Source organism: Heliangelus exortis, chromosome 4 (genome assembly GCF_036169615.1).
Source record: "Heliangelus exortis chromosome 4, bHelExo1.hap1, whole genome shotgun sequence".
NCBI lineage: Eukaryota > Metazoa > Chordata > Aves > Apodiformes > Trochilidae > Heliangelus > Heliangelus exortis.
In genome coordinates this window covers 10,036,493-10,052,972 of record NC_092425.1, presented here as the reverse complement: position 1 = coordinate 10,052,972, position 16,480 = coordinate 10,036,493, and the positions used below count along the sequence as shown (strand labels likewise).

Sequence of the window (16,480 nt, the reverse complement as noted above, 5' to 3'; positions counted from 1 at the left end):
GAGGTTCCTGTGTGATTTGAGTTTTCTTTCACCTGAACAGCACCTTCCCTCCTCTGCTGTGTGGGGACTGTTCAGCTGCTCACATAGTGGCTCTGCTGGGTCAGGAGTCACCTCACAGGAGTGGGCTCTGAGAACTGCTGTAGCTACACTGAAGCTGTGTTTGAAGAGAGACACAGCTCAGGGCAGGGAAAAGCCTCGGAGCAGAGCCCCTAATGAGGGAGTGACCATGGTTTATATGCAGTAAGTGCCTTTAGTCTGCTGAACCATTTAGGGCTCTTTGCCCAGAGTAGTTTGTAGCAATTTTATTTCTCCAATACACAGACCTAAAATAAGCTTTTGAAACATTTTTCTCAAATGTTTATATTTAGAAAACCTGTCCTTGAAACCCAGAATAAAGCCTGCCAGGGAGGGTGAGTAGATGTTTAACATCTTCAAACATACCACTCCAGGTTCTTTATCTTTCAGAGATGGTGACCCATGGGACTCCTTTTGTATTAATGCTGATTTAAAGTACCCAAATGCTTTTAATTCAGCAGGTACAGAAGCTTACAGACACCTCTGAACCTATTTGAGTGGATTTGTTTGGGTGCCCCCAGTGCCTGACAGAGGTGGGCTAGTTCCCACTGTTGCAGAGCTGGCAGGTGAAACTCAACAAAGCTGCTGCCTTTGCTGGAAATGAAACCAAGTTTGTGCTATAAATTAACAGTAAGCAAGCTCTAGGGCAAACCTGCAGATGTTAGAAGAGTTGCTCCAGTGATCCACTCCTGTGTGGTACATCATGTGGGGGATGGATGAGATATTTTCCATCCTTACTTATTCCTTAGTAAGTATGACTGGGGTGGTGTTGGAGCTAATATTTATCAGAGCCTTGAATGCTGTGAAAGGTCCTCCTTCCTGCTGTCTCCTCTGGTTTTTTTTCCCAGCAATATCAGTTTGGACTTTTGCTTATATACATTGCAGGGTGACACAAGAGTGGCTCTCCCTGACTCCCAGGGGCTGGTTGCCAGCATGCTGTCCCCTCAGGTGTTCTAATATAAGTTTTGGGGGGGAGTCGTGCTGGGGACAGGCTCAGAGGTCCCACATGGATTAAACATCTTCCTTCTCCATTTTTGCTTGATGTGTGTTTGTGGGGATTTCTTGTGTGCTCTGCCTCATTGCTGGGCCTTATGGAGAGGAGGAGGTGGAATAGAGGTAGGGACTTCATACAGCAGAGAAATTGCTGCAGCTCCTACCTCATCAAATAGGAGAATTAAATTTGATTTTGTTATGTTAATTGTTTGAGACAAAATGCGTCATTAACTGTGGAGCAGAGAAGGAGATTAGTAACCTTATCACTTCTCTCTTTGCAAGGCAGGAAAAGAGACCAGAAATTGTTGTGGTCTTGGAAAAGGGAGGGATTAGCTCAGCATAAGTTATGGGCAAAATCACAGTCTGCCCCCAAACCAGCATTTTATTTAAATTACTAGGATTTAGTGTGAAACAAAGTTACGAAATTTGCAGCTCTTTTACAGCGCATCATAGCAAAATAAAATAAAAATAAATTTCCATTTCCATGTTTTCAAAGGGCTTAAGTAGTTACATGCTAAATGTGATTCAAACTCTTTTGGGGATAGGTAATATAGTGCTTTGCCAAAAGGTTGGTGATGAGTGACCTGTTAATGGAAAGTGAAAAAGAAAAACTATCTGCTAACAGCTTGTTTTGCCTGTGAGCTCATAAATTTTCTAACAGAACCATGTCCTCTGGGATTATAAATGACACAGATAGTTGCATACTTGAACTGCCTTGCTCTTGATATATCCATACTTCAACTTTACTAGATTGGTCATGTGAAAGGTTTTGCTTCTTTGTTCTGTGCATTTTGATTTTAAAATCGTTTTCTAGACTCTTGTGGTTTTCATGCTGCGTGGAAAACTTGAACTGTTGCCTACATTATGATCCTGTGATTTCTAGCCAAAAATACCTGCTCATATCTAAAAGTGCTTCTCAGATTCTGAGGCAAATTGCAATGGGTCAAAGTGCCCTTGCCAAAGGAAGAAAGAATGTAACTTGTTCCTTTTAGTTCTTACTGATACTTTAATATGAATACTTTCTAGATTTCCTAATTTCCTGTATAAAACTTTAGTAAATCTTGAATTCTGAGTATAAAAAATTTTTGCTTCTCCAAAAGACCTCCAGACTTTGGTCTCCTTCCTGTCTGATACTAATTATGATTAAAATAAAACCTTGAAGACAGCAATTATTTACAGTAAGAAAGCAGAACAATAAGGCTTTCAAAATATATTTCCACAAGAAAGAGACGAGGTAAAAGGAGTCTGGGGTGGGAGCACACACCTGTGAGGGAGCACACAACTGAAGTGTTTCTTAAAGATAAGACTGTATTTTGATGGGGCCTTTTGAAGGAAAACCAGAATTCTTTTCTGCTGAGAATGCACAGTGAAATGTGACTGATAGAACTGTTTTCTAACACAACTTTGCTAGCTCTGTGGGTAGGGGCCAAGCCACATACGAACTGTTTCTGAAACCAGACAAATAGGCATTGTTTATCCTAGCCTGGCCAAACTGCTTCAGAAAACAGTTCAATCAGAGCAACACTCATTCCCAGTCTTAATTGGTTTTCAGAATGACTGTAGAAGAAGGACGTTTTCCATCTGCATCCTTTTTGACTGTCTCTTCCTTCTCTCCTCCACATCCCCCTGTTCTTCATCCCACTGGAGTAGCTGCAGCCATCAGCAACTCCAGTGACAGAACACATGGAGCCACTGCCATCCCTGCCCTAATGCTGCAGAGGAAGGCTGTGGCACAAAGTTTCCAGGAAGGCTTGATTCATAAACCTCTCTCTTTTAATTAAGATATTGTATTTATTTAAGCCAGATACAGTCTGTTGCTTTTCAACCTTTAAAAGAACCGAACAAACAAGTAACTATTCAGCATTTCCAGAAGCTTCTCACAAACAAGTATTCTTTAGCTTGTTTTAAAAAATAAGAGAAAAGAGCAAATCAAGTCCTTCTCTGAAGTAGTTGTGTGTTGTTTTATTTTTTAATCTCCCCTGTAGTTTCGCACAAATGCTGGTTATTCAAGTTAGGAACAGTTCCTGAAAATTATAATCCCAAGTTAGTTTTGATTTTTACCTGTAAGGGCTGCTGTATCTGTTAAATAAGACCTTCAGAAGAGAGGCATCAGAATCCTTAGTCTTAGCAAGAAAACAGATCATTTGGCAAAAAGAAGCATTTTTCTGTCCTTGTGTGTCAACAAATTTTTGGTCATGTTGTCTCCCTGTCTGACCCCACCCAAGTTTTTACTGAAAAATGCAATCTTAAGTGAAAGAGGAGATAAGTGGTTAAGTAATTGTTTAAAGTCTTAAGCAAAGAGTTTGTAGGTTTTTACTTGGCTGTGTAATTTTTATTTATTTACAAAAATGTTAAGTCATTAAATACTTATAATCTGAGAATATGCACACCCACATGGGCTCTTCTCCAAGTTTTGTTGTCAAATGAGACAGAATGTAAACTTCAGCACAGAATCCAGAGGAAAAAAATGGTTTTAAGAATTTGCTTTCTGTCTTTGCAGTGTCTTGAAGCTAAACTATAACCTTTTTTATTAGAAGGGGTTGGCTATGGTTGTTACGTCCAGGAATTTTGGGCAAATTTCTCTAAGATAACAGCAAAGGGGGAAAAGGCACTTGGTTAAACCCTTTACAATATGTGGGCAATTTCTGCATAATGTTACTTAGTTGTTTTCTTTATGAGACATGAACCACATTGTGATAATATTTTCTTTCTTCATTAAGCCAAGGACCCTTGTCGTCCATAAGAGCTGCAATCAAGAGATGTAAGTCTACTTTTCCTAATTTTTTGAGAATTATAATGTTGTGACATTGCTACATCTTTGTTTTTAGTAACTGGCTAACTTTATATGTGAAAACCAAGTAGCTAGCAGACTTTTGGGGGGGTTGTAATTTCTGCCTCTCTCTCTGTTTCTTTTTTTTGCTTTGTGTTACACCATTTTTTTGCCTTGCTGATGGGCTGCTCCTTCTTGCCAGTTCCTAATGCTTTCTTATTTATGCACTAATGCATTTGTCCACAGATGTGATCCATCTCCGAAGCACTTGGGTTACACATGCCAAATTTTTAGTTCACTTGACAAAACAGAATATCATTCTATTTTAGGAGAAATCTGCAGCAACTACTCATTGGTTGTACTGGGGACAGGTTTGGACTCATGCACTGGGTTCATTTTGAAATGCAAAAAATTGTTTATGTCTTGAATGAAAGTTCAAACTCTTCTGATCTGATTTTATCATTTTAACACCTTCTTTTCGTAACCTGCTCATGGTATTTCCATGGAGCATCTGTATTTCTTTGGCTGCATCTTCCAAAGGGAGATTTTATTTTATGCTGTTTCTTTCTTCCACTTTTCATTTTTATTTCCTTTCTGTCTGTGGTTTCAAATTTATATTTATGAAACAACTCCTAGGTTTCTGCTACAGGAATATGTGCTACTGATCTGTTTCTTCTGGACCTATTAGGCAGGGGCTCATTAGTAAAGATCAGGTTGGAGGTAGTCAAAGAGGATCATGAAAGCTTTGTTCTAAGCAACTCTACATGATGCTGGAGCTAAAATGGAGCACTTTACCTGTGCAGTTGCTGCCATGGGTAGGAAACTGGAAGACAGCACCAGATTGCAGAGGGCCTTTTGTTGTGGAGTCAGAAGTTGATTCAGGCTGCCTTAGCCCCTGTATCTTGTCTAACTGAGAAACCATCTTAAAGATCATTAAGCAATTGATATCTATGCTTTTGAAAATATAGTAGCAAGTGATAATTTGTTCTGAGGCATAATTAAGGAAAAAAAAAATCTTGCCAAGAAGCCCTGGCTCATGTGTTATCACATTATACATGATAATGTGTAAATAATTATTAGGAAGCCTAAGTACCATGTGAATTATTCAGATGGGAAGCAAGAAACAAATCTCCATGCACATTTCACAGCATTATCTGACACCATGGTTCTTTCTGTGCCAGTAGGAATACCTGTGGATAGACCTGAATTAAAAATGGACCCTGAATAATTCCCAACTCCCCTTGCTATCAATCTGGAAAAAGCATGGCACTTCTGGAAAAGTGCATTTCCCCTAACAGAGTTAGAAATCAATCTTTATTTCTTAATCACAGCTGTTTATCTCTAATTTTCAAGAAACAAGATAGGTTTGTGCAGGTTATCGACTTCCCATCTTGTGGATAACGCTTTATATGACTTTGTATCTCTAAGTCCTGTGGCTGGTGAGGAAGAGGGTTTATTTTCCTTTCAGCCACCCCGACTACAGTACTGGATAGAAAGACAGTATCATTTTGTTTCAGTTGTTTGACAGCTCAATACAATTCAAGACCGTGAGCCCAGGTTGCTTGAAGAAAGCAAGTATGTGAACCTGAGATGTTCTGGGGAGTGATTTTTTAATCTCAACTCTTCAAAAGTTACCTCTGGATTTTTAGTGATGCTCTCAGGCCAGGACACTCCACTAAATCCAGCTCCCACTGAAATCAGTGAAACTACTTTTACTGACAGCAGAGATGGCAACATCCACAAGAATGTCAAAGAAAGTAAAAAGAGGGAAGTCAAGTGCTGCAGTGGTGAAACAAAGGGGAACAGTGTCTTCACAGACTTCTCCACTCTTCCAGAGTAGGTTGGTGTTAAGGAGCAGGGCTGCAGAAGCAAATCCACTGCCCTAAAATGTTGGAAAGAACCTTTAAGTTTGTTCCATTCTCATTCTGTCCTAAGCAAATATGTGGCTGAATGAAGGATGTGTAACAGCATGTGTGCACTCTGAGGCTGTGGCTTTCTACTTGGCAGTTTTCAAGCCATTTTTGGCTGTTGCTTTTGTTTGTTTTCCATTTTTGTTTTGTATTGCTTGGGGGCTTCCTAGGTTCTTTTGGCTCCCACTTTTCCCCAACCAGATCAATTCCATGACCTCATCCTCTTCCCATCTGCACAAACATTTGGGCTGGCATAATGCAGGGAGTGATGCAGAGGCAGGAACATACAGCTCAAGGAAAGGTGTGGGAAGGAGTGAAGTGCCTTCATAAATCATTATCATAAAATCTGAGTGAAACTGCAGACTTGCTTTAAGGATGTAGTTATGCAGATTTTATTCAGCAGCAATGCCAGCCTCTGTGGTGCCAAGCAGTTTGGTCGGCTGTGAAGAGGGTATTTGACTTCACTGGGAGTGGGCAGAGGAATCCCTGTCACCCCCTCCAGGTAATTTTTTATCAGTTCCCTCACTGAAGTTTCTTGAAGAAGAGCTGGAGCTGGGAAGCAGAGGTAGGAAAGGGAGACTGCTGCTGGGTGCAGCATGTTCCTTTCCCTGTTCTGATGGTGCTCTGAGCCCAAGGTGAACAGGTTCAGGGAGATAAAATGGACAGAAACTTTACAGAAACTGTACAGAAAGTGCTTATTCTTTTATTTAACACTCTGAACTCACTTCAGGGTCATATGAGTGCTAGTGTTTGCTCAAGAGGGGACCAAAGTCCATGTTTGGACAGGGCATTGGGTGTCAGCATCTATTTTAGCTACATTCAAGCATTAAATCAGCCCAGGTCTCATGTTAGACAGCCTAACATTTCCCCGAGGAAACAACTAGAAGCAAAGGAGCAAGACCTCCCCCTTGTGCCAAGAAATAGTTCAGGAGAATAGCTTCAATCCTCTTACTTCAGAGATGCATGAAAATTTCCAGTTAGTTTGAATTTCTGCAGAAATAATCTGATCAGATCTTGGATGGAATCAGACCTTATTCAGGTTTTGGCTTCAGGATTACCTGATTGTTGTAGTGTTCCCCGAGGAACACATTTTGGAGTTCCTGTCTGCAGCAGTGTAACATCTGAAGTGTAGCAAAGACCCTCTTGCCTGGGACTTTGTGTCAGCTCTTTGGGTGTCTTACTTTGTAGGTAAGGGAGGGAGCTTTGTCCACGCTTGAGGCTCTGCTTGAGATATTATAATGAATAGCCTTTATTTCTAGGCAGCTATATAATAACTTCTCAGTTTAATAGTCTACATATTTAGTGAGACTGATGATAGGAATGTCTATGGTGTTGGAAAAGCATTGAAAGGAGCTGTGTTCTTAAATATTAGCATAAATCCTTGTTGTAGAAAATAATAATATTATTATTTGAAAACCTATTAATAATAGCTAATAAGAGTTAATTGAAATAGTTAATTGGCAGAATCATGTTTACTCAGAGCTGCTGGAAGGGATGATAGATAAATATAATCACAAAAATCTGGAGCTTGATTTCCCACAAGACTCAGGCTATTTGAGGCTGTGGTTCTTCTAATATTTAATGCAAAATGAAACTTGCTTTCAAAACAGTGCATAATGACAAACCTGTTCAGTATTTCACACATATTTGCTAATGGCAACATACAAATATTATTCTGCAGTGTCTATATTGAGGAAGCACGCAGTGCTCACAGCAGGGTGATAACCTCTGAGCAGATCCCTGAATGAACTTCAATGTTGCCTCTGTATTGCCTTGAAAGATTGCCTGAAAGACTGTAAATTCTAGCCCAGCTCTCTTCCCAAGACTCAAAAAGTACATGTCAGCCTTACATTGCCACCAGCTTGTCTGTAGCATGGCAGTTTGTGGATTTGTGGTGTAAAGGTAGCTGTCCTTACACAGGCACCTCGATCTCATAGCTTAAAATGCCCCTGCCTTGTAATCTGTATGTGTTTCAAATACAAACTGAATATTTAGTGTGCTTGGAAAATAGGACCCAAATAAGAAACAGCAGTGGAAAAACATTATAAATGTAAGTGTACAGCACAATCTGAGTACCCTTTACCACCGCACATTTAGGTCCCTCCTTGACTCTAATAGAAAGAAATAATGACAATGTTATGTGTTGATTTGACATTTTTTTCTCTCCCCTGAGACCAATAAAATTGTAAGATGACAAGGTGTGGATTTTATGCACTGAGTTTTTCTTTATCCACTGCTTCTTTAACTGCTTTGCTTACCTTTTGCTTAAATACCACTAAGCATATGCTTGTGGAAATGTCAACAGTTCTCACCCTGAGAATTTCTTAGTATGGAAGCTGAGGACCCAACTGTCTTCAGCTGTCAGTATGTAAAGCAGCACTGAAATACTCCCCTGGTGGACGAAAGTTTTTTTAAAAATCTTAAAGCTGTCATAATTTAAAATCTTGGGAGAAAATTAATAACACATTTTTCAAGGCAATCCTCAAAGGGAATGAAGAATAAAGATACAGGATCAAAAGACTACAAGGCCAGAAAAATGGCTGCGAGTTCTTTTCTTCTGTTTTTAAATCAGGTGTGTGCTATATTTTAAAAATTCATGGTTGTGCTCATGCACTTTTTAATTTTAATTCATTTCTTTGAAATGTTAAGGAGTAAAAGCTGTGCAAGTCTGGAGGCCAGGATTGTTTAGAAAGTTTGTATTTTATCTTCCCTAGCATTTGTGGAACTCCAAGGAATACGTGGGAGCACAAGAAGCAGTAGCTTTCACCTCTGCCTCTACTGTGGATTTAAGACTTTCCCAAACAAAAGGTGTTCTAAAAGTGTGGTTGTAGAGAAAATGTGACAGCAAAAAGAGAGGAAGGGCTAGTGGAAGGAGAGAAAAAATATAAGGTCCTTAAAAAAATAAATGTTTATATTAAATGTTGCTCTGGAAGTAGCTTGAATCCGTAATGGAAGATATTGAGAGAATTTTTTATTCAAACAGAATGAAAACATTCAGGAAACATATGTGATGGCTTAGATAGTGGCCCTTTTGAAGAGACACACTTCTGTGTATTAGTAAAGATTTTTAAATATAAGTATTTTAACTGTGTTTTCTTCAAATGAGTATGGTTGTTTACGTGAAATTTGGAGTTTGATAGAATATATAGATTACCCAATGGATTTTTTCTTTTTTTTGCCTATGTTAAGAAAGGAAAAAGGTCTTGTAGACTTATGTTTGTTATTTTGTATTTGTTTTAGTAACTTTATTAAAAGAAATACATTTAGAGTCTCACGGGAGAAAACAGCACGCAAAGTTTATCTAGAAATCAAGAGAGAATGAAAGAAATTGGGAGGCTTACAAGTTCAGTTTGTACCTCCCTCATTAATTAGCTTTTATTTCTAATGTCCTCAGCAGTGTAATTTGGCTATACCACAAGCAGCTGGATTGAATGTATTTACCACATGAACACTTTCATCCATCCTCTTTGCAAAAGTAGATTTGGAATTGATTGCTTTGGGTCAGCTTGGTATTTGGGGTTTTTTGTTTTTTTTTTTTGTCTGTTTTGTTTTTTTTCTTTAATGTGTGTGTTAGACAAATACTGTGTTAAGTTCTCTGAAGAAGAAAGTGAAGTGTAGGGGATTCTCATTTACTTATTTTAGCCAAACAATTTTTAGAGAACTGGTTTAGGAGATGTGCAGTCATGCCCAGAAAGTTGAGATTTGCCTCTTATTGAGATCATTCTGCCTGCCCATACCTCTTTGGTAGGTGGAAGTAGAGATGAACCCATCATCTCTATGGGTTACCCTCAACGTAACCCATTATTTTTGGAAAGAAAAAAGTGCAGGCCCAAGTAAACCACGATTTTAACCTAAATAAAGCATTCAAAGAGATCTGACTTCCCTCTTCTCATTCCTGCAGTGGCTCTTTGTTGAGCAGTACAGTAGACATTTCCATGTGTAGTTATATTCTTCGTGGTTAATTTTGTTGCAAGGGAAACTTCTAAGTAGCTATTGTTAAAATAAGCATGAGACTAGAAATAAAATCTGTTTTTATTTTAGTTTTTGGAGAAACTGTGTCGTGAAGAGACATTACACTTGTCCTCTCACAGCACTGGCACGTGCTCTGTCCTTGTGTGACTAACCCATTTGATCATGGTTTCTGGCACTCTGAAGCCTTGGTTTGTTCTCCTTCACCCCCTCTTCCTCTTCTGTAACCCCTTCTTTTTTTCCTCTAGCACTCATGAATAGTGCACATCAAAAATGCCCCGTGGAAGAGGTATGTCCAACACAACACTATGCAACTCTTGAATCAAGTATGCTTTGCCTGTTTCAGCTAATGATACCCTGGTGGCATAGGAGCAGAATGATTGTCAGCCTTTGCATAATAAGGTTCTACCACTTCCTAAATTGCACTTGCTATGCAAAAAATTTGTCCTGCAGATGATTTCCTTTTCTCTCTAAAGAAAGCAAAATTAAAATGTAACGTGGCCACTGAAAAATTATTTGAATATAAATCTGGGAAAAATACAGAAATTAAGAGAAATAAGACTCACTTATTCTAAGTAACGTAAAACATGTGGTTTGGAAAAAGAAATAATGTTGCTGACTTTTAATTCCTGAGTGAAACTATCTTCAGGAAATTTCTATCTGGGAACATTTAAATTTTTCTTTTTGCATAAAGGATGGTGAAATAGCTGCTTAGATTTTGTGCCCTAGTACTTTTCCCATCTCTAAAACAAACAAAAAGAGACATCAGAAAAAGATTAAAGAGCACATCTCAGAAACGAGCCATCAAAAAGCAAAGTTACTCATGTTTAACATGTCTTTTTGTTTTATTCATGGATTCTTTTAACTAAAGAGAAAGAAGTTTCAGCTCTAGGGTCACCACAGTGTAGAATGCAGGAATGTGTGGTGAGGAAGAAAGGAGATGGGACCATCTCTCTTGGTAGTAACTTGAATGTGGAGTGACTTAAACTGGTTATGAAACTGCAAACTAAGTCTTAAAAAAACTTACCCTTGTATTTAATAAGCATAATTGGTATTTTAAAACTTGGCCACTCTTAAAATCTGGAATTTGTGATCTGATGCTTTATGTTCTCCATTTCATTTGTGGTGGATTGCTAAGGGCTCTGCTTATGCCCTCACCTATTGCTCTGGCAGTATATTTTAACTCTCTCAAACCTTTTGTTTCTTTTCTTTAAATAGCTTCTCGGAGCTCTAGCCATAGCGAACAGCAGAGGGATAGAAGGTATGATGCTGTTATTTATATTGCAATATTATTACTGCACAACTTGCTAAATTGTGTCACAATATTACTTTTTATAGTTCTCTCATCTAGGTTTTGTTTGTTTGTTTGTTTGTTTGTTTTTATTTCTCTGTCCTCAGTGTGTTTAAAAATAAATTAGACTTGGAATAAAATAAAAATACTGTGATTCTTAAGCACAAAGTATGTCAAGAGTTTGAGGATGTTTCTCATCAACTTTTGTATGTGCCCTGAAAAAAAGAATGCAGCCAGCCATCAAACCTCTGCAGAACTGTTTTGCATGATCACTTCACAGTGAAAATTAAATGTGCTTTGAGGCCTCTTTCTAGTTTCTTCAAGAGTAGTGAGGAAGGAGGTCACCAGCCTGGATAGCTGCTGAGTCTGTCATTATTTTAGGTGTGAAGGAACTGTAGCTTTCTTTTTAAAATTCTTTTTACAATAGTTTTTGAAGTTACACTTCTGCAGGGTTTTTTTTCAGAGATTTCTGTAGCAGAAATCTACTCAGAAAACTCACTTCTAGGTGTGTATGTTGTGTGAGGCTCTGGGGACCATGGTGTGGGAACATGGGCCATCACTGCAGGTTCTGCTCTAGAGCAGGTGTTACAGTGATGGAACAGGGGTATGACCTACAGGTCCTTAAGTGTCTCACAAGTCCCTGTTGCACTAGAAGCTGTAAGCAAATAGGCCCTGTCCCAAAGGCCTCGTGAGGCTTGCTCTGCCCCACTTTAGCACAGTGGGAGGTTTCCCAAGAGGTCTGAGGATAGATGAGCTTTTAGGTAGCCAGCCAGAAGCAGTTTTATCCATCCCACTGTTTTCACATTGCAGCAGGCTAAGGGCAAACACATGATTAGTTCTCATTATCCCGTGAAGACTAAGACTTCCTCCATCTAATTGAGTTACACTTGTGTTTAAGTACTTTAAGCATGTAAATTATTTCACCGAAGCCAATAAACCTACTTTTTGGCTTAGGCATTTAATTGGGTCATTTGAATGGAAGCCTAAGTGCTTGTTAGAAAGGTCAGGTAAGCTACTTTGAGATCACGGAAAAACATCTGATTAAATCAAAAAGACCTGAACTATTTTGATTTCCCATGCTGAGAAAACTTTGGTCTTTTATACCTAAAAGAACTATTTTAAAGTGTTTTAGGTAATTATTCCTCTTTCCCTTTCTTTCCAGGCGTCCTGAAATTACAATAGTTGCTGCTGAACCCCTCCGGCCATCCTCTTGGTTTCCTGGTGCAAGCCCTGTTGTTCCTCAGGGATTAGGATTCCCTTCTGCTTCGTGTCATGCTCAGTGGAGGAGAAATGAGCATATTCCAACTGAGGTGAGTGTGAATTTACAAGGGGTGTGTTTGATTTACAAAAGTAAAAAGCATGTTAGGTTAGACAGGAAGAGTTTTTGCTTACTTAAACTTACATCACATTGAATAAAAGACTATGACAGTGTCCTTTTTCTCTGCTTATGTAAATTTAGTGGGTTTCAATTTATATGCTTTTTAAAAAATTATTACATCTGGATCTACATTAATATTTATCCCTGTTTTGTAGCTTCCACCATCATATGAGCAGGTGATAAAAGAAATCAATCAAGTGCAAGTCAATACAACAAATAACAATAATGCTGCTGCTCCTAGACATACCACTACTTCTGCAACACAAACTGACTTTCCAGAGGAATTAATCAGCCATTTGCCAGGAAGTAATGTAAAAACTAGTGTGCCTACACACTGGGACTCTGCAGGCTATCCAGGTGAGGCTTTTTTGGATTTCTCATTGATCAAAACCTTACTGTCTCCTGCAGATGTTCTTTATTACTGGTCTGTGTAGCATTTAATATGAATAATAGTTAAATTTATGTGCATGATTGCTGCACATAAATTCCTGTAAGAACCCTACCTTCTGAAGAGCTACCACTGCATTCATGATCAGACTAGAATTACATCTTGAAACTTTTGTTTGATTCAGCCATAATGGCAATTGCTTTAGGTCCAGAGCTCAGATGCCCAATTAGAGCAGCATCAGTGTTGCACACTCAGACTGAACAGTGTGTGTGTGTGTGTCTGTGAAAAAAGCTGGGGAGGTTGCTTTACTGCTCTTTGGTCTCAGTGTTGCTTGCATACCCCTCATGCTGCAAGCTAGCTAGTAGTTTTGAACTCTCAGCTTATATTTTTAGGAAGAGGTCTGCAGTTTCACAAGCAGCAGTAAATTCTCAATGTAGATCATCATGTTTATCATTCCAGGGGCTGACAAAAAATAAAGTGTTCTGCAAGAGGTAACTGAAACCTTTTCTCTTCTGTTAGCAGGGCAGACTCCACTTAAACCTCCTAGGCCTTCTGCATCTCTTCTGAATAGGTCTTCAGCAAATGAGAATCCCTTAATAGTCTTTGAAATTTCTGAGGGTCAGAGGTGCCAAGAAAATCCCAATGCTGTCATATGTCCTGTGCCAAAGCCAAGATCAAGAAGCAATCTCAGGCCTGTGGTCAAAAATACTGAAAGTAAGATAGATGATGGAGAAGTGAACCAGTCTACCACAAAAAGGGGGCAACCTCCAATACAGCAGTCACCTCTCTTAGATGATAGTTTGTTAGACAATCACTTGGCAATGGACAGCATGAGTACAGAAAAGAGCCAAAATAGTATTGTTTCGAGGATCAAAGTTTTTGAATCCCAAGGAACTAATGATACCTCAGGATTATCAAAAAAGCCAGAAATTGCCCCTCGTTCATTCGCCCCAAGACCTGTTATTGCAAAGAAGCCTGTAGTTGCTCCAAAGCCAGGGGTAAGCAGAATTTCAGGAGACTGGGATGCATGGACAGAAAGCAAATCAACATCCAAGGAACTGCAGCCTCAACCTGAAGTAGCTGGGAGCAATGTTGGAACCAAACCTGAACGGCCACAGAAGCCAAAACCTGGCCTTGTTAAAAGTAGTAGTAGTGATTTTCTTGATTCAAGGAGTGGATCAGTTGCAGAGAACAGCAATGGACAAAAGAAGTTTCCTGTTCCTGCTCCAAGGCCTTTCATTCCTAAAAAGTCACATTATGCAGAAAATCCTGCCCTTTCTTTGGCTTCACTAAAACCAATTGCTGCTCTGCCACGGGCTTCTGTACCTGCCCAAGAAAAAGTTTTCAAGCCTCTGGGGGAATTGTCACCTGCAGCCAACTCCTCAGCACCTGCTTTGCAAAATAAACTAGATGTGGAAGGAGATCTGATCAGTTTTGATGATGATGTTTTGCCCCTAAGTCCAGGTTGTGCAGTTACAGATAGCATCAATTCTGAAGCAGCAGCAGGTAAGCAGAAATTTTTCCAAACTGGTATTGTGGTTACTCCTTGCAGGTGTATGATCCTTTGTGAGTTATGTCTACCTGTCTTGAAAGGGTGTATGTGTGTAAATGGAATTCTCAGTTTTCTGTTATGTCAAGATCCCCATGAAATTACTTGGATTTTGAGGCTCAGAAGGCTTTAAGCCTATATAAATATCAGAACTTGCCTGCTGGATTTATTATGTGATTATTAAAATAATGATAGAGGACTTGATGTTATATGCTACATGTCACCTCCAGAATGTATCACAATTCTCTCAGGGGAACCTGTGATATGTTATCTCTTGCTTTCTAACCTGATTAATTTATCTGAGTGCCTGAAGTTCTGTTGTGGAAACCTAGTCATCTAGAGAAGTAGCAATGTTTTTTGCATTTAGTGAGAATTGTGATCAAACATAGTGGAATACTTTGTCCATCTCACCAGTTCCCACTTGTCTTATCTTTTTTATCTTCATGTCTTGTCTTATCATGTGACTATATACTTGTTACACAACTTCTTTTTTTTCTAATAAGTGAAAATAATTATTGCATAGAGCTTATAAAAGGGGGTATGTCATACAGAATGCTTAAGGGACTATTGTTTTTAATGTCTTTTTTAACATCTTTTATCACTAAGCACTGAAGCTTTCTGTAAAGAGCAGCTTAGATACTGTGTAGTTGTCACAGTAAATGATTGTTGAGGAAAGTTATTTCTTCACAGCTGGGGGGTTATGTCATTAGAGGAAGTCCTGATTTGTTACTGTTTCTCCTCTCAGTTGGCTTAAAAACCCCACAGCAGATCTAGAAAGTCCCTTGAAGCACTAAACTGTTAAGATAGGATGTATGAATAGAGAGATCACAGAGGAGCTTAAGAGAGCAGTGGAATCAGGCAACAGAAGATCCTTCAGGAGAGATGATTAACTGAACGTGGACTGAAGTCTGTTTTTTCTTGAACTGGCAGATTCTGGGAGCATTTCAAAAGCTGTATGGAGCCTGGAAGGGGGGAGGAATGCAGTGTGGCTAGAGAGGCATTTCATACTTGGGTCAAGGAAGTGTAAGACTGACAGTGTCTGGCTGGGAATGAAGTCCTGATCATCATGACTGGAGACATGGAACAGCCACGCTGTGTGTGATGGTTTTAAAAGAAAAGTTAGAAGCATGAGAGATGACTCTTGTTTTCCATGCATTTAGGGTAAAATCTGTAGTTTCAGTCATCTTATATTGCTTAATGGATGCAACAAACAGAGGGAAAATGTAACTGTTCTAAGTAGTAGTCAAAAAAGAGAATACTTACATTCTGAAAGTGCATAAGAAGGAAAATTATGCTTTGGCTGTATACACTAAAGACTTCCTTTCTCCCAACCTGAAAAAAGTAAGTAACATTAATTCTTCTGTTTAGTCAGAGGTTGAGTGATCCCAAATGAAAATCAACTGAAAGAAACAGCTTTCATGATGAAGTGGTAAGAATGTCAGTTTTCACCTTTCTGGTTGGTGTCCCAGGGGTTGTTCTTCATTTAATAAAGAAGAAAATACTTTCCTTGCTCACGGTTAAGCATGGAATGATTCAGATTAGTTTTCTGACTTCCTCTGGAGTTACCTGTCCACGATTTTATTAATTCCATAAAATGGCATCTCTGCTGCAGCCCTTTCCACCTATTAGAGAAGAAGGTCTTAACAGCATTATCACTGTTACTACACTGTAAAATTAGGATTTATTCCGGACTTTTGTAGGTACTTGTGAGCTCCAGAGCATATCCTATATCCCTGATTTCTAATGCTGTGCTATGTCTTGACAGAGCATCCACAAGAATGGATTTTTCTGAAAAATGAGGCAGCATGGAGCTCCAACATTAGCTGTTTCCTTTATTCCCACAGGAACATCTTAGGATTTGCTAGATGAATCCACAGTAAAATGTTTTGTAAAGGCAGGAAGAAAAGCTCTAGTCTTGCTCCCAGTTCCCCAGACCTTTGAATTTCCTACATGTATGTCATTGTCATTACTTAGCAAAATGACAGCTCTCTGCTTGTTGTTATGGCAACCCTAGAAAAGGAAGGAAGACTTTATGCTGTGGTGTTTGAAACTAATCACCAACAGCTTGTTTGTCAAAGAGCAGTGATACATTACAGATTACAGCATTCACAAATCTTACTTTTTTTTTTTTTTTTTCTGATACTGCACAAACATATC

At 39.0% G+C, this 16,480-nt stretch overlaps 1 protein-coding gene across 8 annotated transcripts in view; it reads left to right on the top strand.

Annotated features, from left to right (window-relative positions):
- SH3D19 (SH3 domain containing 19) overlaps nucleotides 1-16,480 on the top strand; it is an 83,667-nt gene that overhangs the window by 35,684 nt on the left and 31,503 nt on the right. For 3 of the 8 annotated variants that reach the window (XM_071742923.1, XM_071742924.1, XM_071742925.1), the window contains exons 3-8: nucleotides 3,789-3,829; nucleotides 9,966-10,006; nucleotides 10,936-10,978; nucleotides 12,171-12,318; nucleotides 12,542-12,743; nucleotides 13,294-14,280. In XM_071742923.1, coding sequence (XP_071599024.1) covers nucleotides 9,991-10,006; nucleotides 10,936-10,978; nucleotides 12,171-12,318; nucleotides 12,542-12,743; nucleotides 13,294-14,280 — 1,396 coding nt within the window. In that variant the 5' untranslated portion in view covers nucleotides 3,789-3,829; nucleotides 9,966-9,990. Of the gene's footprint in view, nucleotides 1-3,788; nucleotides 3,830-9,789; nucleotides 10,007-10,935; nucleotides 10,979-12,170; nucleotides 12,319-12,541; nucleotides 12,744-13,293; nucleotides 14,281-16,480 lie in introns of all 8 variants that reach the window. The other 5 variants (XM_071742920.1, XM_071742922.1, XM_071742928.1 and 2 more) reach the window with 4 other exon arrangements.